Source organism: Lissotriton helveticus, chromosome 2_2 (assembly GCF_964261635.1).
Source record: "Lissotriton helveticus chromosome 2_2, aLisHel1.1, whole genome shotgun sequence".
Lineage (NCBI taxonomy): Eukaryota > Metazoa > Chordata > Amphibia > Caudata > Salamandridae > Lissotriton > Lissotriton helveticus.
Window position 1 is genome coordinate 109,719,482 of NC_136060.1, and position 27,493 is coordinate 109,746,974.

Consider the following 27,493-nt stretch of genomic DNA (forward strand, 5'->3'; position numbering starts at 1 on the left):
AATTGTAGCGTCTTTTTCCTGGTACTGTCTGGTCCTGAAACAGGAGTTCAGGCTCCAAAAAGTTCAATTGTTCTGATGGTGGCACAGTCTCTTGAAAAATGTTCTCGCTTTCGCATTCAGGGTTAGTTCCTTTTACACGGTCATCGCTGAAAGGTATGACACGTGGCACAGTTGTAAGCTCTGAGTCAGTGACACCCTTCTGGACCCACTGGTCATGTGGCGGAGGTGAAGGGATTCTCTTGCAGTGGACCCCGTGGATCCACTTGGCCTTCCCCTCCACTCGAACGGCTGACCTCGTGGAAAGAAAGACAAGGTGTGGCCCGGTCCACCTGGGCTGGTCGTTCTTTGTTCTCGGGAAGTTTTTCACGAGGATCCAAGAACCAGGGACAATGGAGTGACCTGGAGTCTCAGAGACCGGAGGCAGGGTGTTGTGGACCTGTTGATGCAAAACACGCTAATTAGCCGTCAATTCATACAAGTAATCAAGCAAAATAGGGTGCTCTAGCTCGCTGAACTTCGTGGGTCTAGGCACTCCCCATATGTTGGCTGGCCGGCCAAAGACAATTTCATAAGGGCTGAGTTTCACTCGCGAATGCACAGTCATTCTGGTGGATAGGAGTGCTAAGGGTAGAGCGTCAGGCCATTTAAGACCTGTGCTCGCTTGGATTTTGGCCAATTTAAGTTTTAAAGTGCCATTGTAACATTCTACTAATCCAGCTGATTGGGGGTGATTTGCAGCGTGGAACTTCTGCCTAATGCCTAGCCCTTCACACACTCTTTTCATCACACGACCCACAAATTCACTTTCGTTGTCAGACCAGACCATTCTAGGCATTCCAAACCTGGGGAAGTACTCTTTCACAAGGGCTTTTGCTGTGGACAAGGCAGTATTGTCTTTTAGGGGATAGGCTTCTACCCATCTTGAGAAAGCACAAACAACAACAAGCACGTATTTTAAGTTGTTGCACCTCTCCATGTGTATGAAATCTAGCTGCAAAACCTCGAACGGATACGTAGGAGGTGCAAAATGACCAGCTGGAGTTGGGGTTCCCCTACCAGGATTGTGCTTCAGACATACCATGCAATTCTTGACAACATTCTCTGCACACTTGGGAATCCCTGAATTCTTCCATACTGGGGCCAACAACTCGCAAATCCCTTTCACGCTGATATGAGCCATTCCATGAGCCATTGTAACCACTGCAAGCACATATGCATCGGGTAACAACCATCTCTGATGCTCTGTCAATTCAATCCAACAACCATTTGCATCCATTCTACCTGTACTCTCTCTCCACGTGCTCAACTCTTTCTCTGTGGCCTCAGCTTGGATGGACCTCACACTCTCTATCGTGTCCTCACATATTCCAACATCACCATTCCATCTTTCAGGGCCTGCAACATACATTCGGCTCACCCCATTCTTTGCCGTTTCTTTAGCGATCTCATCAGCAAATGCATTTCCACGACCAATATCATCAGTCACCTTCTTGTGAGCACTACATTTCACAATCGCCATTTGCAGGGGCAAAGTCAGTGATTCAAGAAGCTCATTCACCAACTGACCATGCTGAATCTTAGCTCCATGCGAAGTCAGGAACCCACGTTCTCTCCATAATCGTCCGAAACTGTGAGCCACGCCAAAAGCATACTGGCTGTCGGTGTAGACATTCACTTTCATTCCTTTAGACAATACACATGCTCTCGTTAGTGCAACTAATTCTGCGGCTTGAGCTGAACCATGTGGTATTCGTGCAGTTTCAACAACTGTGTGCAAAGTCGTGACAGCATATGCTGCAGTCACGTTCCCATTTGGGAGCTTAAAGCATGAACCATCCACCCATAACGTACCATCACATTCAGCAAGAGGATTGTCAAATAAATCCACTCTCCCTTTTGTCTCTTCCTCTGTTGTGAGGAAACAATCGTGCTGTTCTAAAGCATCTGATTCCTCTGCAATTGGTAACAACGTGGCTAGATTTAAGGTACTGCACCTTTTTATGTGCACATGGCTCGCTAGCAGCGTCAATTCGTAACTGGACAGTCGAGCACTAGTTAAGTGCTGTGTCTTGGTCCTATTTAACAATGTGTCTACTGCATGCGGGACCATCACGATTAGTGTATTATTCATTACTAGACCAGCAGACTGTCGAATACAAACAGCTGCTGCTGCTGTGGCCCTTAAACAACTTGGTAATGCTTTAGCTACCAGATCCAAAGTTGACGAGAAATAGGCGCATGGCCGCTGTCTACCTCCAAATAACTGAGTCAACACAGACAATGCACAGCCCTCCTTCTCGTGGACATACAATGTGAAAGGTTTACTGTAGTTGGGGGTACCTAACACAGGAGCCGAACATAATGCTGTGCGTAATTCGAGAAAACTTTTCTGACACTCTTCAGACCAAGGAATGGGATTGGGTGTATTTTTACACGTTAATGCCACCAAGGGTTTGGCCAATAACGAAAAATTTGGAATCCACTGTCTGCAGTACGATGTAATGCCCAAGAAAGCACGCACTTCTCTCTGTGTTCTTGGCACACTCAATTTCGCTATTGCCTGAATTCTTTCTGGGGTCAGTTTCCTTCCCTCCTTTGATAAGAGGTGACCTAAGTAGGTCACTTCTTGTCGGCAATATTGAAGCTTGGAAAGTGACACCTTGTGATGCAGATCACACAGATGACGCAATAATGTCAACGTGGCCTTTTTACAAATTTTCTTACTATCTGCAGCAATGAGCAAATCATCCACATACTGTACAAGAGTAGCACCTTTAGGTAAAACAATCGTGTCAAGCTGTGTTTTCAGAGCTTGACTGTATATTGATGGGCTTTCACAGTAGCCTTGAGGAGCGCGTTTAAAGCGGAAACTTCGACCTCCTAAACTGAAGGAAAAAATATCCCTGCTCTCCTCAGCAATTGGGATGCTGAAGAAAGCATTCTTTAGGTCAATCAACGAAAACCACGAAGCAGAAGCTGGAATCATTGTCAATAATGTGGTAATGTCGGGGACAACTGGGAATTGTGGCACAACTATCTTATTCACTTCTCGAAGATCAATTACGAATCTGTACACAGGTGGCTGTGAAGGGTCAGTTCGTTTTAACACAGGCAGAACAGGACTATTGCAAACGTTGCCTCGTGTTTCCTCAATCACATCCTTTTCAATCAATTCGTAAACAATCGCTAGCAAAGCTTTTTCACCCTCATTAGATATTTTGTATTGGGGAATTCGTGGCATGTTGACATTGGACTTCAATGTTACAACATATGGTGGAATTTCTAAAAGACCTACATCATTAGGACCAGTGGCCCAAAGAATATCTGGGAGAAGTGACAATTCTGCTGGAAGTGCATCTCTCGACAAATACATGGGAGAAACTACTTTCTTACCTAAAGTAAGTTGTACTCCTGAGGGAGAACAGTACAAGGTCGCATACAATCTTTTTAACAAATCCAATCCTAGCAAATTTTCCCCACAACCTGTTGTCAGAATAAGGGGTGCTTCGAATTCACAAGGACCAACAGAAAGAGATAAAGGGTCAGAAATCGGATTTCTAACTGGGGCACCAGAAAAACCTACAGAAACGTTCATTTCGCCAGACAAAGGTGCGCCAGGGAGTTTGGAGTGCATAATAGAACTCTTTGTAGCACCAGTATCCAACAGAAAAGGCTCTGACACACCTGATGTAATCACCTCAACGTAAGGTCCACTCTGATCTACTGGAACTGAAACAACTCCCTCTCTTTGTCTATGGCTGTCCTAGCAATCATTATCTTCCCACTGCTCATCTTCTGTGTAATAATCAACGTAGTATTGAGCTGTCCTATCAGATGCGTTATTTTGCTGATCAAACCTGTTCATAGACTTTTGTGGTGGAAGGGGACGTGTGTTCTGAGGGGCGTTTCCACGCCCTCTACCTCTAGGTGCTTGCTGACTGCCATGACCTCTAACACCAGAAACTCCATTTGCACGTTGTAATAGAATAGGACAATTATACTTGAAATGACCCTCTTGTTTGCAATATAAACACTGGTTGGGGCCTACAGGTACACGCGGTTGAGTATACTCGAATCTTTGCGAGTTCCTCTGATACTGTTGAGGCTGCTGAAAGGTATTTTGGTAGTGATTCTGACCATTATTATTTTGATTACCACCACCACGTGGCGGATAGGCTTGCTGTAGCAAAACCTTCGTTTTCAGTTCCTTAGTTTTCTTTTCTGCTCTATCTTTCTCGTCCTTGCCTCTATTTTCGTAATATTGTGCAGTAGCCAATATCTGCGCTGAAGACGAAACAGCCCAAGAACTTTCTGAATCTTTTAACTTTTTACACAATTCTGGAAGCAGATTGTGCACAAATGTATCGACAAACAATCTCTGACCACCTTCTGTGGTCATATCTTGACCGCTGTGGTCGACAAATGTTTCCTCGAACCTGGTGAAGAAATCTGAAACAGTTTCTTCTTTCTTTTGCTTGCATGCAGACAACTTATCCCAATTTACGCGTATTGCAGGCATTATCGTTTTCATGTAATCTACTATTTTACCAGGGAGTTCTGCTATCAAAGGCTCAGGCTTGGCACCACCAACTTGTCGGGCATCTGCAGCAGTAATATTAGCCCATGTGTCACCTAATTCCTGGTCATGATCTATATGACGAATTTTACCCCATAAAGGCCGTGGAACAACATTTCCAAATAACATATCGATGTCGGCTAAATTCATTATACATGACCCAGCAGTTCGCGACAACTCTTTATAGTACCCTGCAGGATTTTTACGCGGATCTGGTAATGTTTGTTTGAGTGCTAAAACTTCAGCTCGCTTCCATGGGACATGTACCCATACACGCTGAAAGTGTGGCAGAATAGGTGGGACAGCAGTCGTGTCACCCTCTCTCCATTGTGGGGGAACTTCTCTCATAGGGTATTGTCGCGCCTTTTTCCTACTGGATGTATTATGCTCAGATTGTGACTCAGAACTGCTCCCCTTACTCCGATATGATAACAACATTTCAACTGCTTTCTCCACATCTGGACCTACAATCATACCTTCTCCGAACTTAAACCGTACACGACACATCTCTCGTGGGATGCATTCCTGATCATTGTCCTCTAAATCCTCGCAAAGGAAAACACACATCTGTTCGAAAACATCTCTCTGTGTCGCTGCTTCCCATTGATGGAAGACTTCCATGACAGACTGTACATCATATTTTACAGTGTCCATGACCCATTTCCGTGCTAAACTATTCAGTGAATCTCTCTCTTGATAATCAGGTCTTCCCATGTTAGGGGTCGTGGTAGGCGACCCGAAAAGAGGTAAAAGAAGGTTAGTAACAGTGCTGGCCATTTTCTGCCGAATGATAGGTGAAACTGAAGGAAGAACGGATGGAAAAGCGGGGTGAGATAAGGCAGGGGCACAGATAGCAGAAGAGGTATCAGGGGAAACAGAGGGGGCACTAGGCAAAATCGTAGAGGGAGCATTAGGCGACGTGAAAAATACAGTAGGCAGAATCGTAGAAAACACAGGTGAAACAGAGGTGGTCGGTGGGCCTGGAGGAGGCTGCACCGAAGAAGTAGGAGCCAGCTGAAGAACAGCTGGTGGGTGCTGTGGAGGAGCAGGAGGCGTAGTTTGCGCAACTAAAGGTTGCGGGGGTGCTGTGGCATTCTGCGCATAGGGGGGGGGTGAATTTAGTAAATGCGACATTAATGGGTCTTTTTCATGCTCTTTTGCTGCCTCTTGCTGAAGAGACGGCAAAACTGGATAACACTTATCTATTGCCATTTTAAGTTGCCTGTGCAACTGCTCATTCATCTGCTCTTCTTCATTATCTTTAAACTGCACAGCAGTTTGCATTACTGAAAGTCCCCCTTCTCTCTTATTTTTCTTAGCTAATTTAATTTCTTTTTGTTCGGCTTCTTTACGCCATAAGCGGAAAGAGTCAAACATCGCCGGCCGGGCTTTCTTTTTAAATAGTTTAACTTCGAGGTTGTCTAAGATTTCAGAATCAAAGCTACCATATTGGGGCCATTTTAGAACACCATCTTTCCTGGTGTATTTAATCCATACTTCGTTGTAGGTGATGGGGCCTACGCCATGTTTCACATATAGCTCGTAAGTTGGAGTTCCAACTGGAGGAACCGGACATGAGTCCTCCAATCGGGAGTCCCTATTATTACCACCAAGACAAAACAAATTTCCAAGTCTAAGACTAGGCATCTTCGCTCTCTAGTCTAGTTCCAAACTTCAAAGGATTATCGATTACGATATTTCTCGTGAATACACGAGTCCTTCGGTTTTGGTGCTTGCAAGTACCAACACAAAACTTTTTATCCCAAGGATACCAAAACTAAGACCAACTAAGGACTGGGAGATGCTCCACTTATACTTAATTGAAATATCGATGACGTCACCAGAAGACTCGTCTTAGTGTTTCGCTCTACCAAACTTCAAGGGTCCAAATCAGGGCGATAGCCAGGGCAGCAGTCCTTGTAGCCGTCGGGAAGCGGGGAACCTCGCAGCAAAGACCTTCGGACCACGTCGACATGCAGGGGTCGATGAGGTGGTTGGCCGTCCTCCGGAATTTTCACACGAAGCTCCTCACGATCTTCAGGCTGACTGGTACCACTGGAATCGCCCCAAACGTTGGGCGCCAGCTGAGGTACTGGGTTTTTAAGAACCGGCACAGACACCGGTAACCCAGCGGTGTCAGGGAATACACACCCAGAGACCTCGGGTTCTTCCTGATCCAGACCACAGAAACTCAGAGTCTTCTAGGTGAAGTCAAAGATTAGTTTATTGGCTGCAACCAAGGTAACAAGTGTCCTAGAAGTACAACATATGGAAGTATATTCTCAGGAGACTGCTCGCCTTTACAAAGTCAGGCTTCTCTTCTTATACACAATTTTAGGCTTCAGGCAAAACATTCTTGGTTGTAAAGTAAATCGTTAACATATTTCTAGTACAAAGAAAAAGCAGAGTTATGATGACATGTCCATATTTCACTTCGTGCTGCCTACAACAAATCATTTGGCAAGGCCCAACATTTCATCAGATATCACTGGACCCCTAATAAAAACGGGCACCTCCCCACCATAAAGTAAGTGAAGCAAAAGAGTGGAGATAGATGTGAGCGAGATATGGCAGGTGTGCGCGCTGAAATGGTTTTATGGTTTGTTGAGCCTAGATGCTATCTTGCTCGGCCACTGGGAGGGGAACTGACTTAACGAGTTCGGCCTGGGGCAATGGTTCCAACTTGTACAGGTCATGGAAAAGTCGATTAAGGAGTATGTGTCCTTGTGGAATCGAATTCAGCTGGATTAAGGCCTATGTAAAGGGCAACACATAAATGGAAGCCAAGGGTGCAGAATGTAAGTGACGATTTCGAGGTGAAATCGTCACTCGAATATGCTGAAAATACATGTACATGATGTACTCGTCATTCTCGGTCTTTTGATACCCAATTCGTCATGTTCCAACGAAGTTTTAGTTCTCGAGTCCAGAACGATTACACGGACCCAGATTTCCAGAACCACAAGAGGCCATGTACTGGGTCTGGCACCTTATGTGGGCTAACATTGATTGCACATGCATTCAGCAGAGACCCACTGTAGGAAACTGGAATGTTAAATTAAAGGAAAAGTAGTCTCAGTTTTCATATGAACTTCCCAAAAAGGCAAAGCATCTTAATTACTAATACTTAAATGGAAACATACCATTTGTTCACATCCATTTCATTGTCATGGAATTTTCCTCGTAGGCCTTTCCCCGTGAACTACATTTTCATCATATGCCATATTATCATTTGTCATTTAATTTTAAGCAGTCTAATTAAAAATATAACAGTAATATAAGGATAATATTTTTTTTGAAAATGACTGGGTGAGGTTAAGGCGAGCAGTTGGGTATAAGGGAAAGAGAGTCAGTGTATGGGGTAAAAATTAAAAAGTAAGAGGTGATGGGTATGGGGTTAAAGGTAAATAAATAAGGGCAAAGGGAAACGTTAAAGTCATAAGAGTAACTGGGTAAAGGTAAGCAGTTAATCATATACATTTAAGGGCTAAGTGAAAGAGGTTACGGTTAAGGAGTAGGCATTGACTGTAGAATAAACGGTTCAGGGTAAAAGTGAAAGGGTAAAAGATTAGGTGTAAGGGGGCATGGGGTAGAGGTTAAGTGTGTAAAAGTAAAGGGTAAGTGCAACAGGTTAAGGATAAGGGGCAGGGGTAAGGGATTAAGTGCAATAGTGTAAAGGAAAGATGTTACAGGTATGAGGTTAAGAGTAAATGGTTAAAAGTACGGGGTACGTGGTTAAGAGTAGTAACTGAGTGAGAGGCTAAGGGTGTAAGGGTTTAAAGGGAAATGAAATGAAATTAAATGAAATGAAAAGATAATTTATATAGCGCGATGGCTACCTTGAGGCGTCCCAGCGCTGCAGAGGTTTGGGCTAAGGCAGAGTTGCTGGGACTTATACCGGTTTATTAAAAAGCCAGGTTTTGAGGACCTTTCGGAATGTCAGCAATTTGGGCTCTGATCTGGTTGTGAGGGGGAGCGTGTTCCAGATCTTGGCCAGGTTGTAGGAGAGTGAACGGCCTCCACACCTCGCTTTCTTGATTCGAGGCACTGTGGTGAGGTAGGAAGTCCCGGATCTAAGGTGTCTATTGGGGTGGTAGGCGTTTACAAGGGGACGGTTAATAGGGGGGACCTGTTCCCCAATAGGACCGGTGGGCGATGCACATGGCCTTGAATTCAATCGTAGATTTTACCGGGAGCCAGTGGAGGTATTTTAGTCGGGTTTTGTCTGAGACTCGTCGGGGGATCTCGAGAAGGGTCCTGGCGGCACAGTTTTGGATAATTTGGAGTTTGTTTAGTGTGGACTGTGGAGCCCCGAGGTATAGGGCATTCCTGCAGTCCAGGCGAGAAAGGATAATCCCTTGTACCATGATCCGTCTTGAGTGAAAAGGGAGGAGGGGAAGAATCTTGCGTAGTAGCCTCAGGAGCCAGAAGCATATGTCAGATAGCTTGGTTGCCTGGTGATTGAAATTAAGTGCTCTGTCCAGCCATATGCCGAGGCTTTTGATTTGTTCTTTGGGTAGGGGGGGGACAGCCTAGGCAGATGGGCCAGATTGAGTCAATAGGTTTGTCGATGGTATTTCCCAAGAGCATAATCTCTGTTTTCTCCCCGTTTAGTTTTAGGCAGGATGAAGTCATCCATGCGGCGACTGCTTCCAGACATTTATGTAAGCTATGGTGAGAATTGAATGGGGGGTCCAGTGCTACCACTAGCTGCGTGTCGTCCGCATAGGTGATAATTTTCACTCCAAAGGGGCGGACGACCTCAGCTAGTGGGCTTAAGTAAACATTAAAAAGGGTGGGGCTTAGGGAGGAGCCCTGGGGCACCCCACAATTCAGGGGTTTGCTGGGAGAGGTATATTCTTTCTCGAATACCTGGAATGAGCGGTCTGTGAGAAAGGATCTCAACCAGGTGATTGCCGTTCCCGAGATACCTATCCTGCTAAGACGGTGGAGAAGGATGTTGTGGTTTACAGTGTCGAAGGCGGCACTAAGGTCGAGGAGAACGATGGCCCTTGACCCACCGTTGTCCAAGATCCTTCTTGCCTCCTCCGTCACTGCGACCAGGGCGGTTTCTGTCCCATGGAGGGGCCGGAAGCCCGTCTGTGAGGGGTCAAGTATGGCGTTTGACTCTAGAAAGTTTGTCACGACTGAGTTGACATGTTTTTCTAGCAGTTTGCTGAGCCAGGGTAGCAGGGAAATGGTCTGTAGTTGGAGGGGTTGTTTTGATCCAGGCTCGGTTTCTTTAAAAGGGCCTTGACCATGGCTTGCTTCCACGGGGGCGGGACGGTGCCAACGTGGAGGGAGGTGTTGAGCAGGTTCAGAATGGTAGGTGAGATCTGACTGGTGACCGGGATGAGAACTCGCGGCGGGGCCGGGTCATTGGGTGAGCCTGATCTGACCTGCTGCATGATACTCTCTAAATGATTGAGATCCAGGGGCGGGAGGTGTGTAAGTGTGACGGGGATGGTGACACTGGGTCTGGGTCTAGAGAGCAGCTGGTCGGAGGGGTGTGTTGCGAGAAGGAAGAATTAATAGTTACTATTTTGCGATAAAATAATTCCGCTAGCTCATCGCAGTGTGCCTGGGTATTGCGGTGCTCCTTTGGTGTCTCTGGCAGTTGAAGGAGGGATTTTGCTCTTTGATAAATCTCCTTAGGCTTTGAGGCTGCCTTATCAATTTTTTCCTCGAAGTACTTTGCCTGCGCAAGTTTAATGCTAGTTTTATAGCTTTTGATTGCTGCCCTGTAGGCTGTTTTTCCAGTAGGTGAATAGTCGAGGCGCCATTTCCTCTCAATTTTTTTACACTTACGTTTGGAGTCTCGGAGGTCAGCGGTGTACCACGGGGCAGTTGCGTTCCCCCGTTTGGGGAAAGGCACCAAAAGAGAAAGAAGCTAAGGATGTAAAGGCAAGGGGATATATGTAAGGAGTTAGGGGTAGGTGGTAAGTGGTAATAGGTCAAAATGAAGAGGATAAGAGTAAGGTGGTAAGCATTAGAGGTGTAAAGGCAACACGCTAGGGTAAGGAGAAAGGTTAAAGTAATCCATTAGGGATAAAGATAAGGGGCTAATGGTAAAGGGATAAGTGATTAAACAGTAATGAGAAAAGGAAGATATGAGGTAAAGGTTGTAAAGAGTACTTCTGCAGGTATCTGAGTTTTAACGAAAATGTTTCTATCAGGACTGTTACAAAGATCAATTGAGGTGTGCAGGCATAAATGCAAATATGGTACAACATTGACGCAGCAGCTACAAAAAGTGGAAAAATAAGCCTTCTTGTGAAGTGGTGGGCCTTAACAGAAAGAGGCAGCATTTGTGCAGGAAATGGAAATGGAGGACGGAACTAGGGAAGTCACAATGAAAGATGTGTTGCAGGTGGTAAAAGATGTGTGCGGGGCCCTGGAAAACAAAAATGATACAGTAATGTGTGGTGGTGACTCATGAGCTGATCTGACAAAATATCTGAGAGAATTAGTGAAGTGGAAATTAAATGAACGAGATTACAAAAGAATGGAAAATTTTGAGAGATGCCGTATTTCAACTGCAGGAGACATCCCTTCACTCGAAGTAAAGACAAAGAGGACGGATCAGGCACATACAATCCAATATAGTAGGGGTTTCGTAGCAGGCAGAAAGCTCAACCTCTTTTTGTAGAAGAAATGATAATGAAAATACTATGTCCCAAGGGCCTGTCATACTTTTTTTTCTGTGGGAGGGTGCATATGGCCTCAGTTTCAATGACACACCCGGTGGCTGCCTCAAGGGCTGTTATTGTCAGGATCTTTCATTATAGTGATTGAGATGCTGTTTACAGGCAATGACGGAGCCTGGATCACTCCTTCTAGACAATGCAACAATGCAAACATCTTGTTGCTTGTCTGATCTTTACACAGCCAGTCTAACAGCAGCAACATGCCTTTGATGCAGGAAAACGAAAAGTAAGAATTTAAATACATGATGCTCTTTCGGGCAAATTTTCATATAGTAGCTGAGGGAGTGGTGGAATGATGGGAACGTGTGGCAGATGGTGGATGCTCCAGAAAACAACCAACACAGGACACCTTGGAAAAATGTTTACTAAGGGACAGAGAGACACAAACATATGAGGGTCCATACTCTAGGGTTGGGGATAACTTCATTACTGAGGCAACCATCATTGAACCAGAGGCAGAGGAAGGAAGGTTGAAAACCTGGAGACAAGCTCACCAAATATCGGAAAAGGAGGCGGAACTCAAGGAGAAGGGCCAATGAAAAGCTACGGCTCCAATGGATATGGCAACCTGACAGTGGACAAGAGTTCTCAACTCTTACTAACTCTACTCCTTCGTACTTATGTGTGTCACAGCTTGAACATATCTGAGGTAGATCATTATGGTGATTTGGTATTATGATCTATGTTTAAACTACGGGCAGGCAAGGTGGGCTTGGGGGCTGGTGGGACAGGAATGTCCTCTGCATAGTAAACATGCATGTCTCCCTGCTGTGAGTGTCTGACTGCGTGTATCTAGTATTCTGACTTTTGATTTTTGGCCCCAATATCACGCTGAACTATGTGTGCAGAGGCCAGTGGCTGTTCCTGGCTATGAGAGGATCTGGACTTATCCTGTCACGTGACAGGGCACACCAAGTAGGCCCTCATTTTGGACAGAGGAATATTGTCCTGGTCAATGGGTTTAACATGTAGAGCAGTGGCGACAGCAAACCTTGTTTTAGAATCATTCATGTGACCAGATATTTACCACTGAGTAATTGAAGAGGAAGTCTACTGGCTCACTCCACTTGTGTAACATTTCACTTCTATTTGCTTGCCCAGTTCTTTGCACTAACTGTGACCAAGGAAGGGAGTCTGCTGCAGAGTAATCAGAGAGCTTCTGTGTAACTCGGGCTGGTGTCTGCCTGATAGTCAGTCTCCCAGAAGTGAGGGAAAATTACCTAGATCTGTCGCTCGAGAATCTGTGTATGAGGCACCTGAAAACCTGCTTGCCTACCTGCTGAGAGATGGAACCTGCCTACACTACTGGAGAGACAATCCAAGTAAAACTAGAATGCTATCTGGAGGTAGTGCTCTCTACATTCAGTGGCATACGCTAACACTTTCTCTGCTAGGGAAACCAGCTGGTTTTAAAAGGATTACCAGACCAAAATTACTCTCTTTATTACAGAATTGTCCTTATGTAGTGCCTGAATGCTTTTATCAGTGTCCTGAAAGAGAGTTAATCTCCCTACTCTATGGCCAACCCCAAAGACACTCTTTAAAAAACAGTTTACACTGGGAAGAATGGTTTTGTGAAGGCTACCCCCAAAAAATTACTTTGCGGCTTGGGAACGGGGGGATAACAGAATAATATATAGAATAATATAGTATTCACTTATTATATAACACAAACAGTGGACATCGAAGTGTACCATGTAGCGTTGCGATGTGGTATACCTGCAATCTACAAAACTTTACTCTTGGTGTTTAAGAGGTGGCTAGATATGCTGCATATAAGGTTTGGCAGACAAAGTATACCGGATGCAGGAAACAATGAAGGAATCATTGAGTGTAACATCTATACAAACCCTACATTTCTATAAGGAAAAGGTCCAGAAGATGGTGGTTATTTGTTATTGAGGCCACCGAAAGGTGCGTTGACCGTGTGTTGATCTCCCTGGTCAAGACACATTGATGGAAGACTGAAGAGGGGTCTCCTCTTTGTGCCTCCATGAGAATTCCTGGGGGGGAGGGAGGGGAGGAGGGGGGTGAGGGTGAGGTTGATTACCGTTTGGAGTATGTGTTACTGAGGGATTAGCATGAATAGATGAATGATTGGGGTTTTGTTTTACTTTTTACTTCCAGAGGCTGATAAATTGCTATTATGAAATATTCCAACTTTGATGTGAATTTAGAAATAAAAGAAGTAATCATATTGAATGTACATATCAGTGGAGTCTGTTTGTAGCATCATTATGAATGTTTTATAAATGCTCAAAATCAATTGAATGAAAAGATTTTTTTTAAATAACAGTGGGTTAGCAATGAATAAAGATTGATTCTTTGTAAACAAATCGGCTAGCGGATTCCTGAGTATATATTACACTGGGAAGAATTGCAATGTCAAATGCGAAATTATATTCCCGGTCTTTTCAACTCCAGTCGCTAAATAACTGGGCATATATTCCCCATGAGTTGGCACTGCAATAGCAGATTGGTAATAGGCGAAGTGACATACCTACACTGGATATTTGGAGGTGCGGTAGGGAGGGGGGCAAAGACAAGAAACGACACAAGCAGCCGTACAAGGGTAGAACAATTTGTTAGAAAGAAAAGGTCATAAAGGAAACCCCACTGCAGGCAGTTACTTTCTTACAAAAAGCATCACAACTGAAGGGATTTTCTAGATGGGATACCACAGCTATATTGAGAAGGGAAGACATGCTGGGGACAGAGGAACTAAAAACTTTCTTTCAACTACAGAAAGAATACAACATAGCACAGTCCAAGAAATTAAAAATACATAGAACTGTGGCATGCCCTCATTTTCCCTTTATAGCGTGCTCGGAGGTGAAGAGCAGCGTGTTAATTGGAGAACTAGCCAGAGTGGAAGTTGCGACAATTTATGAAATGATGGCCAATAATATACTAGATTGTTTGCACAAACTAAAGTTCAAATAGGAAACGGTTTAGGTCCCACAGACGATATAGATTGGGAAGCAGAGGTAATGCATCCAAGGGAAGTTGCTATGAAAGTTTTCCGATTGAAAATTATTCTGAGGACCTACTACAACATGAGTAAACTACACATAATAGACCTAAACCTATCTGTTTAAAATGTAACGATTAAGAGGGAACTTTCCTGCCCACAGTTCGGGGCTGCATAGTTCTTCAAGCGTACTGGAGTGACATTATAGGTGATTTATCCAAAAAAAAGACAGCACAATCTCACAGACTCCACAATTTGTTGTACTAGAGACTCCAAATGATGTAAACCTGCCCAGTCTACGGCATCCGTTTTGTTCGCTGCGGCACATTATAGCAGAAAAGAGATAATGCCAGAAAATGGGATAGTCTTCAATGTCCCATGAAGCTTCGGTCGTATGTGGGCATGGACATGTGTATGAAGGCCAAGAGAGTAATCTACAGTATGGGCTCTGCTCGGAAGATCATGAAGGTCTGGGGCTCCTGCAGATCCCACCAAGGCCATGGAGAACTCCCTTCCAGGACCATTTGTAACATATACATGATGCATGTGAAGTGAAGCACTGGTGGGAATTGGGTTGTCAAAAAGCTGAAACCAACGCTTGGCGTCATCTCCTCAGGATGAATGCTTGATGAGCATTTGACATTTGGTCACTTGTTTGTTGAAACAATGACTACATTAGAATATATTTATTAAAAAACACCTGATACAAAAAAGGCATTTCTGGGACTATGGGGTAAGATAAATACCCCAGAATAAAAAACAAATATATATTATGGAATGTTGGTTTGGACACTACAGGAAGAGACCAATTATGGCGTAGTAATAGACCGCCCATGTGGAATCATTTGTGATAATGTATACAGGTGTATGTTATGCAAACAAAACTGTATACATAGGAGTTGTCCATGCCCTGTTTATGATCTCACCTACTACATCACTCATAACATGTTCTATGACATTATTGATAACATCACTGATGACATCTGAAATGACTTCATTGATGACAACAGTTTGCAGAGCGTGATTATAGTTACTTCAGTTACTCATAACTGGTGAATTTTAATGTTTTTTTTAGTTTAAAATGTTAGGTTAAAACTGACACTTCCCCTAACTATAACTACTTTTTGTAATGTCAGTCATATATCTTTTATTCTGTTTCCATAATTTTTTAGGAACCATAAAAAGTACAATACAACAAACAGCTTATAAAATAGGACGGCAGAGAAGGTTATACCAGAATACAAAATTTTTCATAAAACAAAAACAAAACAAAAAAAGATACAATTTAAGGTTAAAATCAGACGGGGGTATTATACAGACTGTTGATAAAGTGCGAGTGCATTAAAAGACAAATTAATCATAATTACACCGATATTTTATACATGTTTTGAGAAAACCAGCTACGCACTTGGCAATAAATTCAGAGTCTAAGTATTGCAGAGCAAGAAAAGCGGGACGACAGGAACTCAAGCCCATGGATGACATTAGAGGGATAATCTAACGCTTTGGAGGTAATTCATAATATCTAAAAATTGCGTAACATGGATTGTGGATTGTGGATTGATCCGAAGTATCATCACATGGGCACTTAGTAATAGATTTTGACCAATCTTGCTTTTTCGGAAATGAAACAATACGAAAGAATATATTAAAATGAACCCGAGTCAGCAGATACTTTTCATATGCATTCAGATGATATTTCAAGTAGGGTTGAATGCCTGAGGTAGTTTGAACACTTAGGATCTGGATATTGGAGATCTTAGTAATTTCTTGAGATATGCGGAGCTCCCTCAAATGTGATAAGCATAAGATTTTTAAGTTTTTCCTTGAGATGCTTAACAGGGTTGAGGGCTCAGAGAAATACATAATCATGTTTATATCCGTCAAGAAGTTACTCACATAGGCCAGCCAGGGGATTTTTATCCAGTTGGCCAGGCCCAGGCAGTCCAAAATGAGTGAGCGGGTCAAGTTACACTGCTCCGTGGTCCAAACTCGGTGCCATAAGAGAATGGGCTGGATTTTGATGTTATCTGTGATGTAATCCATACCCAGCTCTATATGGCTACCGTAGGTTGGAGCACCTTTTGGAATTGCCAGCATGTACCTAATAAAACCGTTCTCTACCACCTGAAGAGCTTCTACGGCGGCATAGCCCCACACCCCCGCACCGTAAACTGCCACACTGTGGCATTTGGCGTAGTATATTTTCAAAAGTTCTTCGGGAGGAGGCTTTCCAAGCTTTCGTGCGAAAGTAACCAGGGCAGTTGTTGCACGTAGAAACATTAATTTCCTACTGTACATGGCCTGCTTCCAGGACAATTTGCTATCAAATAAAATTCCTAGGTAGGGGTACGTATTAGTACATTCCAGCTTGTCTTCAGTGATATAGATCGGTTTGGGCTTCTTTACCCACTTGCCAATGTGCATTACGAAGGTCTTTTTAATATTGACCATCAGGTCCAAAGATGACATAAACTTGCAGCAGTTATTAAGAAGGTGCTGCAGCTGGTTAGGGGTTCTTGCCATGATCACCGAATCGTCCGCATACAGTAATGCGGGAATGGGGCGGTGGTCAATTGTGGGAAGGTCCTGGCTTCCTTCCAACATGGCCATCTCGAGGCCATTGGTATAAAGGTTAAAAAGGAAGGGAGCCAGGACGCAGCCCTGTCTAACTCCCCTGGTGACGGCAAATGATGGAGTAAGCTCGCCGTGCACCCCGTATCTCACTCTCGCCGAGGTGTCAGAGTAAAGTTCTCGTAGGAGTGTTACCAGAGGCGGGTCAACACCCAATTCGGCAAGGATCAACCACAGTTTAGAATGAGACACGCAGTCAAACGCTGCGGACAAATCTACATACACTAAATGCAGACTGCCATTCTTTGCCCAAGCGTATTTACCGATAAAAAGGGAGAGGTTCAACGCCTGCTCTACGGTTCCTAGTCCCTCCCGTAAACCATATTGCAAATCGGTCAGGATAGTGTTAGCAGCGGCCCAATCCTGTAAGCGCTCGAGGACCAGCCGACCGGCCACTTTGCCAAGGGAATCAAGGAGGGAAATGGGCCTATAGCATGCAGGGTTATTACGGTCTCCCTTTTTAAAAATGGCGAGCAAGGTTGAAGTAGACCAAGAGTCAATTAACCCCAATGAGGTGGCGGCATCAAGAACACGGGTCAAAATCGGTGACCATAACTCCTGGTTATGGGTAAAGACATCTAAGGGAACCCCGTCCGGGCCGGGGGCCTTGCCAGATTTAGAAGCTGACAGGGTGGTAATGATTTCATTATGCCCAAATGCTAACTGGATGGGGTAGATGTTGGTAGTGTGAGGGACACTTTCCCTAGCTTTCCCACTGTCATTCTGGGTTAGATTATCTGCACAGAAAATTTTCGAGAAATGGTTGACCCAGCTCTCTGCGGTTACTGCCACTTCTAACCTGGGTGCAGAGCTTGAATCAGAGAAAAAAGGGGATTTGACTACTCGCCAAAAAGCTGAGCAGTCCTTAGTACATTGAGAAACTCTGTTGCATATGATTGATAATATTGCAAAACAATGAAAGAATAACCTTGCAGAAATAAATGCTATTGAAGGTTTTTTATATCACTTTGTTGTTCTCAAAATTTAATCGCAATCATTGAAGAGTTTGTGGTGTATGTCTGTCCAAAAACAAATTTAAATAAGTCTTGGTAATAGAGATACCAGAACTCGGACCCATTCTTTTTGTACTGGTCCTTAGTACGACAGCTCTCATGGAGCTGTTCCCAAAGGTCCTTTTTGATTTCCCGTCTGCAGTTCTTAATGGCCAGATTATATTATTTCCTTAGTTTTCTGACTTCACGTGGGTCTCTTATAGGATTGCGTAGGACCTCCTTTAAAGATGAGAGCGCCCTACGACATTGGGGATTAAACCAGCCTTTCACTTGTGATTTATTAAAGTTTTGCTTATGGAATAGTTCCTCTCTGATTATTTTGGGGATCTCAGCAAAACTGGCTAAAATCAGATCCTTTGGAGACGCTAGAGGTCTAAACATATTTCCAATAGGGGGAGTGCTCTTTTTATTATATTATCGGACAGTACATTCGGATCTGCTTTCTACCATTTAACTGTGTAACCGTTCAGCTTTGCTAGGGTCAGGGCTTGTTGGTTAAGCAGACTAGGAAACTTAGGTTGTTGTAACGTACTCTGAACTGTGACAGTAAGGCTGTTGGAATAATGATCGCTGCTAATATCCACTCACGTTGCAAAATTTGACAGGTGTGCTCAGGTGTTATGGGTACATAATATGAAATCTATAACACTTGATAGACCCCTCCCATGGAATGTAGGGGAAAAAGCTATTGGAGGGACTACCAGGTCGTTTGCAAAACCCAAATCTAAGGAGAAAAGATGTTCATTTAAACAATTCCCAGGATTAGAATGAGTATAATGGGCTAAAGGGCACCCACATTTGTCTGTAATACCACACTGAGCATTATCATAATTAACACACAAAGGAATATTAAAATCTCCGCCCCAAATCAAATTAAAAGAAGATACTGGGTATCTAGACCTTTGCACCATTAAAAAAAATGATATTTCATTTAAAACATTTACGGATTCAAGTAGGGACAAATTGTTGTAGAAGTTAACCAGAAAATACGAGGACCCTTTCTTCACAGTTATTCTAAGAATTTGGTAATTCTCGGCTATCTTCAGTTCAGATATTTCCTTGAGAGGGAGGTCATTAGATAGATAGATAATTAGGCCTCCTCTAGGTCTACCTGAGGGAGAAGAACGAGCGCTTGAGTGGAACGTCTTATAACCCTGTAAATGAATAGGAGAGATCAACCAAGTCTCCTGGAAACATAGTATATTATGTTTGCGGATCGTTTCAAGCCAGGAGTGTTGGCCGAGTTTTGTACGTAACCCCGCTACATTCCAATAGATCATGGTCAAGGTTAATGAACAAATTGGTTCAATAGAGGGAGAAGGAGGAACTTGAAAGACTTCAGTTACAGGGGGGAAGTCGGGAAAGAGAGGGTTGTGCCACTCGGCATTGTTCACGTTTCTGGGATTTAGGGATGCTCTCTAGGGGAGGGTTATAAGAAAGAGTTTCCAAGATGGAAACATCTACATTCACAGTGCCTATATTAGTTACGGTTACATAGACCTTTTGAATCTTGTTGGGCTTATCTGCAGGTCAGTCTACCCCCTCTAAGCTCGAGAGAGCCACAAAACGATTGGAGGTAGCAATATTAAAAGTTGGGCCCAAGTTACTCTTGGAGTACATTGATTTTTGAATTTCAACCAAGGCTCTTGGGTAGAAATAGCTTAATGATCTAGTAGATATGCGTCCCTCATAGCTGTCGCTATACCAGTCACGGATGAAATGTGTAGCCCTATAGTCTTTAAAATTTATAATGACACAATCCCCTTGTACATCCTTCGGTCTTTGTCCCAACCATGGTAGCCTCCTAACGTTTAAAATGTTGCCATCAATACTTGCGGGTAGTGGCCTATTAACGCTTAACCAATACGTGACCTTATTTTTCAGGGTCTGGTAGTTTTCAAATTGTCCTGGCTTCAGCTCTGGAACCCCAGTTAGTACTATTACGTAAGGTTCTGCTTCAGGCGGAAGGTTTACGTGCTGCACTTTCCCTCTGGGGTTTTTGACCGCCATTCGCCTCCCCCAGAGTTATCGTGTGTGTGTCCCCTTTTGTCAGTTTGCTCTGATTCTCGGGTTTCTCTGGGTTTGGGGATAGGGGGAGCTGGCTTAATAGGTTGACTAGTGGGAAGAGTATCTTGGGAAGTTGAATGGGACTTACCCATAGAAGGGCAGTCGTTAAGTTTGAGTTTTTCTACGGGTACAGTAATATTCAAAGGATACCTGGTTGTAGACAGTTCTCTTAGTAAATTCATGTTCATGATACCAGTGGTTTGAACTGACCCAAGTTGGTCTGCTATTCGCTTAACCCTCTCTACAAGAGGCAGCAGTAAGGATTTCATCAAGTGCTCTATATTTCTCATTGGTTCGTCTGGCAGAAGCGTGTGCAGGGGATTTTGTTCATTTTTGCTTTGCGGGTCAATACTAGAAGTTTTGGTGGTTATTGAAGATTTAGGGTTTTTTGCTCTGGAACCTTTTTGTTTATTTCTGCCTCGTTTTCTTTTTATGGGGAGGGGTGGCGCTGGTGTTCCAGCACTAACGGTTTTTGCTGGGAGTTGCTCTTCGAAAGAGCTATCCGTGGGGGAATCAATTATAATATTGGTAGAATTACAAACCTCCAAACTGGCCGGACATTCAGATAGGTCTTGGAGTTGGCACGGGATACCAATGTCCGTTAACAGAGCAGAGCCAGAATGAAGCAAGGATGGAGATACAGCTTTCTGAATAGTGCCTAGGGAGGAACGTTTGTTTTACCACTCTGATGATATACGCCGTTCAGCCTGCTCTATTTCGCGTTCTACGACTGAGACGGCCCTAGTGATGTAGTTGTCTAGGGTCCCCTTAAAGGAGGAGAATGAGCCCCCCGCTAGCAGTTTCCCACCCAGACTAGATTTCGTGGTCATTTTAAGGTAGGGATCATACAGTGTTATGGCAAGATATTAAGCGGAATTGTTCACAGCAGTTCTTACTTCTGAGTCCGATGTGGAATTGGCAGGTAACACAACAAAGGGGGGTGGCCCAGCCCAGCTCCGGACAGCCCCGGACGGCCACAGACGGCCCTCCCTCTGCCCGAGCTCAGCCTGGCGCCGCCCGCGCGCGTCCCGCGAGGCGGGAGATGACACGCCTCTTTTAAGCACCTCCAGGCGCGGTTTGGGGCGTGGAGTGAGTGATGGCTTCTGGATTTTGTGGTGCTCTGTTCCCCCCCGCTCTGCGGCAGCGCCTGAGGCGGGGGGAACGGCAACAGGGCAGAGTGATTGCAGGCAAGTATCCCGGCACAGGGAAGCGTCACGTCAGGGTCCCGATGCCACTGATAACAGCTACAGCAGGGTATGGTCCGATTATGCTTTAAGTCAGCCCCTTTTGTAATGTAATGTAAGATGTTACTACCATACCTAACTATAACGTCACTTTAACCATTCTTTTTTTAGTAAAGATCTATTTTTTAGTGAATATGGAACTTTCCATATTATTGATATGTATATCAGATTATTTCAGCAGATTGAAAAGAAAAAATCCCCTACTCAAGAGGCCTCCCTAATCCTGCCAGAATAATGTTGTGTTGTCTAAAGAACACTTGGTCCGAGACTATGTGAAAAGCTAAACTTCTTCCGTCCTTACTTTGGTGTCTGCAGCACATACATTGACCGCAAGACTTCAGATTACTCTCAAAGCAGTCTCATATTAATGAAGTATTCCTATCAATGCTGTACACATATAAATATCAATGAATGTTACTACTAGCCACAATCCAGCCATCTTCACCTCCTGCTATGAAGGACTATTGCTGTACGGATTCACACTTACAAAACAAAGAAAACATCAAACCGCAAATCAGTAGAATGAGTTTCTTTACCCAGAAAGCAGACAGAAGTCAGTGAGGGAACACCGTTGAGCATCAGGTTCTGTTTGACGAGTTGAACAGACTATTACCTTAAAGGAAGGGGTGGTTATTTGATGGGGGAAACAACACATAAGGGACAGAAAAAACAAACACATGCACTTTAGAGTGCTTAATAAAGAAAAAGAAGCTCCCTGAATGTGAGCAGTGGAAGGAATCAAGTTATTCCATCTAAAGAATGTTAAAGAGGCTATGTTCTAGGGCAGGGTAAAACACAAGAAGAGGAAGGAAAGCCGTTGAACAAGAGGCAAGTAAATAAGAGTGACAAGAAAGCCAACCAATAATAAGCAATGGGCAGGCTCTAAGAAGCCTGGAGTATAAGTTTTTGGTATGGTCCACAAGAAGCCTTTCGTAACAGACAGTTACAAGCTTTCTGTAGGTAAGATGAAAAAAAAAAGCCACACATATTGGCTTGCTCACTTTAACAATGTCTCTTTGCACTATTGTTTCTCAAAACACTGTTCTCACCTTTAATTTGACGATCTGACTCTTCTTTCAGTTTTAGTAACTCCAGGTGAATTTCATTATTTTCCCTGACTAGTCGCGCGTTTTCAGTCTTGTAGGGTTCTATAACAGAATCGACATTCTTATTTTCCTTCTCAGTTTTTCCAGCGGTTAACTTCGCATTTCGAAGACTTTCAGTGGTATGGACCAGATCACTGTAATCAAATGCACGTAGTTGGTTTAGTAGATACCTTAAGCTATTTGTGCACATATGCAGTTAATTGTATAAATCAGAATTTACTACAGTGTCAATGGATCACATGGAAGAGGAACGCTTTCTTGGAACCTTACAGCCATATTGCTTCACATGTATTCCAGGCAATAAGCAATGTGCTAAACTCAGTAATATAAAGAGAGGAGTAGCTATGCTTTCTAACCACAGGGAGTGATAGAGCAGGTTTTTCTCTTACTAATTTGTGTTAATTTAGAAAGAAACGATTTGTGACACTACTTCACAATAATGATGACGAACGAGTGTTAGTTTCCAAGTTCCTGGAAAAGACAAGAAATGTAATCACTGGTTAGATACTGCATCGTAAAAGCATGCAGAATGCTATAAAGAAACTCATGTTATAATATATTTACATAATAGATGTGAATCATTAAAACATTTAATAACATTTATCTTATGGTTCTAATAATGTGATAATGCGAAGAAATTACATGTGCAAAAAGTTAACATGTATGTGTTAGAAATAAATAGTATTTCATGTGTAACGTGTGCACTGAAAATTACAAAAGAAAAGTAGGTGCTACACAAGTTTTAGTTAAATCTGTATTTGGTGAATATTTCCTTTAGCTCTGCCCAAAAATATGTATGCCTTAGTAACATATGCGTGAGATAGTGATATTTTCAAGTTTTAGGAGTACCCTATATGTACATGAATGAATTATGATTTGATTGAAATGTTTATTATTGCATTAATATGGGATATTAATACCTAGTGCTATGTAATGCAAGATTCATATTTTAGTAACGTGAATAAGCCATGTTTCATGTAGGCCTCGAATCTTGCTTCTTTTCTTTTCCAAACGTGAACTTATGAACTGAATTGTCTGAAACCTATGGGAACCTTTAGCAAAGTTGCCACTTGTGTTCTATCAATTATTTCCTTTGACATTTACAGCGCATTTTGACTGTGCTCACAACAAAACTGATACATGCCAGAACAGATGCTTGAAACCTAACAGACAGAAATATGGGAGCATGAATTTGCGTACTTGTCAAGTATCACATTATTCATATGACGAAACATACAATGATTCTAAAGAAATTAAGTGATTTGGATTACTTAATTCTTCGGGATTTGTATACTTTCTACCTACTACATCATCTCATCCTAACGAAGACGGCAATGGGACAGAGTGTTCTGACACATTTGGTGATGGCAAGGGATGTCACCCCACAATTAATGAAGTATAATTGCGCCGATTTCGGTGCTGAACAAAAGAAGCTTCTTTGCCTTTGAGAGACTGGCTTGGCTTACCCATTTTGCAGCTTAAGACTGACAAGGACAACGTAAACTGTGGCATAATACTGCGATTGGTGGTCGGCTGGTACGCTAGCTTAGTGGAACTTTTCGGCTGAAAGGTTTGTGTCATGCAGCTGTGACTTTGATGATACATTGAGGGATTGAGACAAATTACTGTTTTATCGCACTGGAACTGGTCATTTGGAACTCACAGAACTTTCCTAAAGGTTTGTATGATGCTCAACTGGTTTCCTATTGATCTATATGCTATAGACGTCCATGATCTCCCTCGGAAAAGGAAGATTCATTTCATGGTCATTGTTGGATCTCACAGTTTTGGTTTTACTTATTAAACCTAGCATTAGTTAAGACTTTAGGATTGACATTTTTGTCATTTCATTTTATTTACCCTTAAATCTGAAATACTAAAACTTTGAAATGTAATCTAAATTCTGCTGATTCGTTATTTCCTTGCTGTAAATCACTTGAATAATGTTCCTTTCTCGTTGATAAAATTTGGTTTCTCAATGTTATAAGAAAAAACTTTTATAAATGCTTATCGTCTGAGTATTCCAGTTCTTTCAGCACAGAACAAGATCCATCAGAGGGCCAAGACATTTTGACAGGTAGCAAGAGATTAAATGAAAGAAGAATAAAATAGTTAAGAATTTAAAATCTTAGGCTCAGTATGACAATGCTACAACAGAAGCAACTAAGGGCTACTTCTGCCTTGCATGCTGCCACGATATTCTCAAGTACTGACAGAAGGAGCACTTTCAGTCTTGATGCAAGGACTAGCACACAGTCACAGATACAATGACTACTGCATGATTTATGCCACTGAGCAGCTGCCAAAATAAAAGCTTAGGTGGGCACCAGCAACATCCAAGTACTAATATGAAAGGAGACCAGCAATTGTTAAGAATCGGAAACATTCTTCTTTCAAGCCACACGTATCGCCAGCCTCCACCTTGGCCAAATGTAGACAGGTTCAGCCACTTTGTCTGCAGTCAAAGGATCTACCAATAGGGATAGAGCACCCTTTTCTTTAAAGTAACCCCTTTACTGGACATGGTTACATAGTACATACCATATCGAGCTCAAGACATATACACACCAGCACATCGAATGAAATATAAATATGTTTAAATATTTACATTTGTAATATATATAGTCTGTATGTATTAAACCCCATTTGTAAATGAGTTTTTTTTAAAGGTGACTCCAAAGGAGATATAATTTAAAAAGGTAGGAAAGCTATTTAATTTAATTGATGTTGCTTACATGAGCGACAATTTATCATTCTCAACAGATTTAGGATTCGGGTCCCTTTTTACCTTTATTTTTAATGAAATTATTCATCTATTTTATCCAAAACATTTTACTTTATTAGTTTGGGATATTTTAATAAAATATTCTTTATTTCAAATAAATGTGATGTTCTCATTATTTAAGAGTAAGATTAAATAAAGGAGTAGGGTGCTTATTCAGTTAAAATAACGGTATAATTGAAGTGGTGCACTGACATTTCTTATGGGTGTGAACTTTCAACTAGGGCAAAAGCAATACTGTTCTGGAATATCTCATAATTACACACCATGTTATACAGGAGATATTAACCTGTTCTCTTAAACTGGGGATCATCAATTTGAGTGGGTTTAGAATGGTCATGCCGTCTCAGCGTATGCTGACCACACACTCATCTACTTGAGACAACCCAATGAGTCAGCCCATTGCTAATTGAAGAATTTGAACAGTTTTAGCTTTAGTCAAGTTGAAAACTAACTGGAAAAAATCAACTCCATTTCTGTTTGACAGTTTGGTGGGCCAGGATCTCTAACAGCAATTTGAATGATTTGGAGAGTGTACAGATTTTAATATCTAGAAATACAAATAGCAGACAAGGTGGGTTTCTTGATCTGTAAAAATATTAAAAGTAACACAGAAGGGCTTAAAAAATCTAAAAATGTTTGGACCATTCTTTAGCTGTCTATAACAGGCCATGGTGCCCTGATGAAAATGGTGACGTTGGACAGATGCACATACACTTTCCAAGAAGACATTTGCATCATCTTCAAAGAAACATTCAGGAACCGTAACCACAACGAGAAAACCCCTTACAAGGGAAGACACATGGTGGAGATTCACTGAAACGTTTTATTATGGCTGGCTTGGCAATGTCTCATGATCAGCTGTACATGGTCTGACCAATGAACAATCTGGGGATTGGTGCCAGTTAAGGACAAGGTAATAGGTAGGTGGTTAGATGGAAGCAGCCTAAAATGGGCACTCTATACAGAAACTGCAAGATCCTGTTTTTCCAAGACGCAAATGCAATCACTGGAGGAATGTGGGTGATCTATCTCCCCTAGATGGCTTACGAGCACGTAAACTGATGCTTAGACTAACACTGTAGGAAAAATGGGAGCAAGATTGCCAGGAACAGTTCACAGAAGCTACCTAGGTATGTCCTTACACAAATGTCTTAGGTAATGTTCCTAATAAATTACTGCAGTTTATTATCTTTTTCACAAAATACTTGTCACCAGCTTCAAAAAATGTATTTGAACAGGCAGCAAACTGAATCAAGTGTGGTGTGGAAGGAGTCACAGTCATACACTTGCTTTGAGCACGTGCAGAGATAAAGAGGTAATGGTAGGAGGAAGTGCTCAGGCTCATTGTTGTGGTTAAGCAGATAGAACCATTGGGATGTCTATTTGATCTCATTCTAATACAAAGGTACAGTGCGATGAGGCAGAAAGTTGCATCTTTGGATTGCCTACTAACCAAAATGTGTAAAGTAATGTACTGGCTTCAACCACTGAAACCTGAAATAGATAACTGGCTTACAACATCCAAGAGTAGTCACTTGAAAAAGAAACCCACGTGCTGGAAACCAACAATGAAATGCAAGGAACGTTTAGTTGATAGATGTGAAATTTTTCATACAAATCTGTGTTGGATTGGACCCTTTCTGCAGGGTCATCCCAGATTTTTGCCTTCCTTTGCTGCACCAGTTTTTGTTGGCTTTTATGACTTTGTGCACTTTTCTTCTGCTAATCAGTGGTAAAGTGCTTGTGCTTTTCCTTGAATAAATGGAAAAATTGGCTTACATCCGATTGGAATATTAAATGTACTTGTAAGTCTCTAGTATATAGTACTACATGTACCAATGGCCTCTAAATTAAATGCTGCTAGTGGGCTAAATCACTCATTACACAACCCACTAAAGCAGCCCTGTAAAACATGTCTCAGGCCTGCCATTGCAGCCTGAAGTCCATTTCAAACTGTCAAAATAATCCTTTTGCCAGGCCTAAACCTTCCTTTTCAATATGTATAAGTCACCCCTAAGCTGGCCCTAAAGGTCAATAGGGCAAGGCGAATGGTGTTCAAAAAGCAGGCAAATGGGTTTACATGTCCTGACAGTGAAAAATGTGTAAAGTTATTTTTCGCTATCGAAAGGCTATCCATTCATATTCACAGACTAACACGGGGTTACCTTATTACACTTAATAAGTGATAACTTCAGTTTGGGACCATATAGAGACATGCTTCTTCCACTCATTCGAATGGTAACTTAAAATACTCTTAATGGTAAAATCAAATTTTAAATGGCTATTCTGAAAATGCCACTCTTAGTATGTTGGCATTGTTCCTGCCTAAGCCTTTCTGCCAGTCTCCAGGGTCACATGCCTGAATGGCTTCCTGTGGGGAGTTGTGTATT

General features: G+C 42.6%; 1 protein-coding gene across 1 annotated transcript in view; it reads right to left on the minus strand.

Annotated features, from left to right (window-relative positions):
* The window catches only part of CEP135 (centrosomal protein 135), a 375,473-nt gene that overhangs the window by 263,718 nt on the left and 84,262 nt on the right, over positions 1-27,493 (minus strand). The window contains exon 3 of the mRNA XM_078678164.1: positions 22,262-22,452. Coding sequence (XP_078534290.1) covers positions 22,262-22,452 — 191 coding nt within the window. The remainder of the gene's footprint in view (positions 1-22,261; positions 22,453-27,493) is intronic.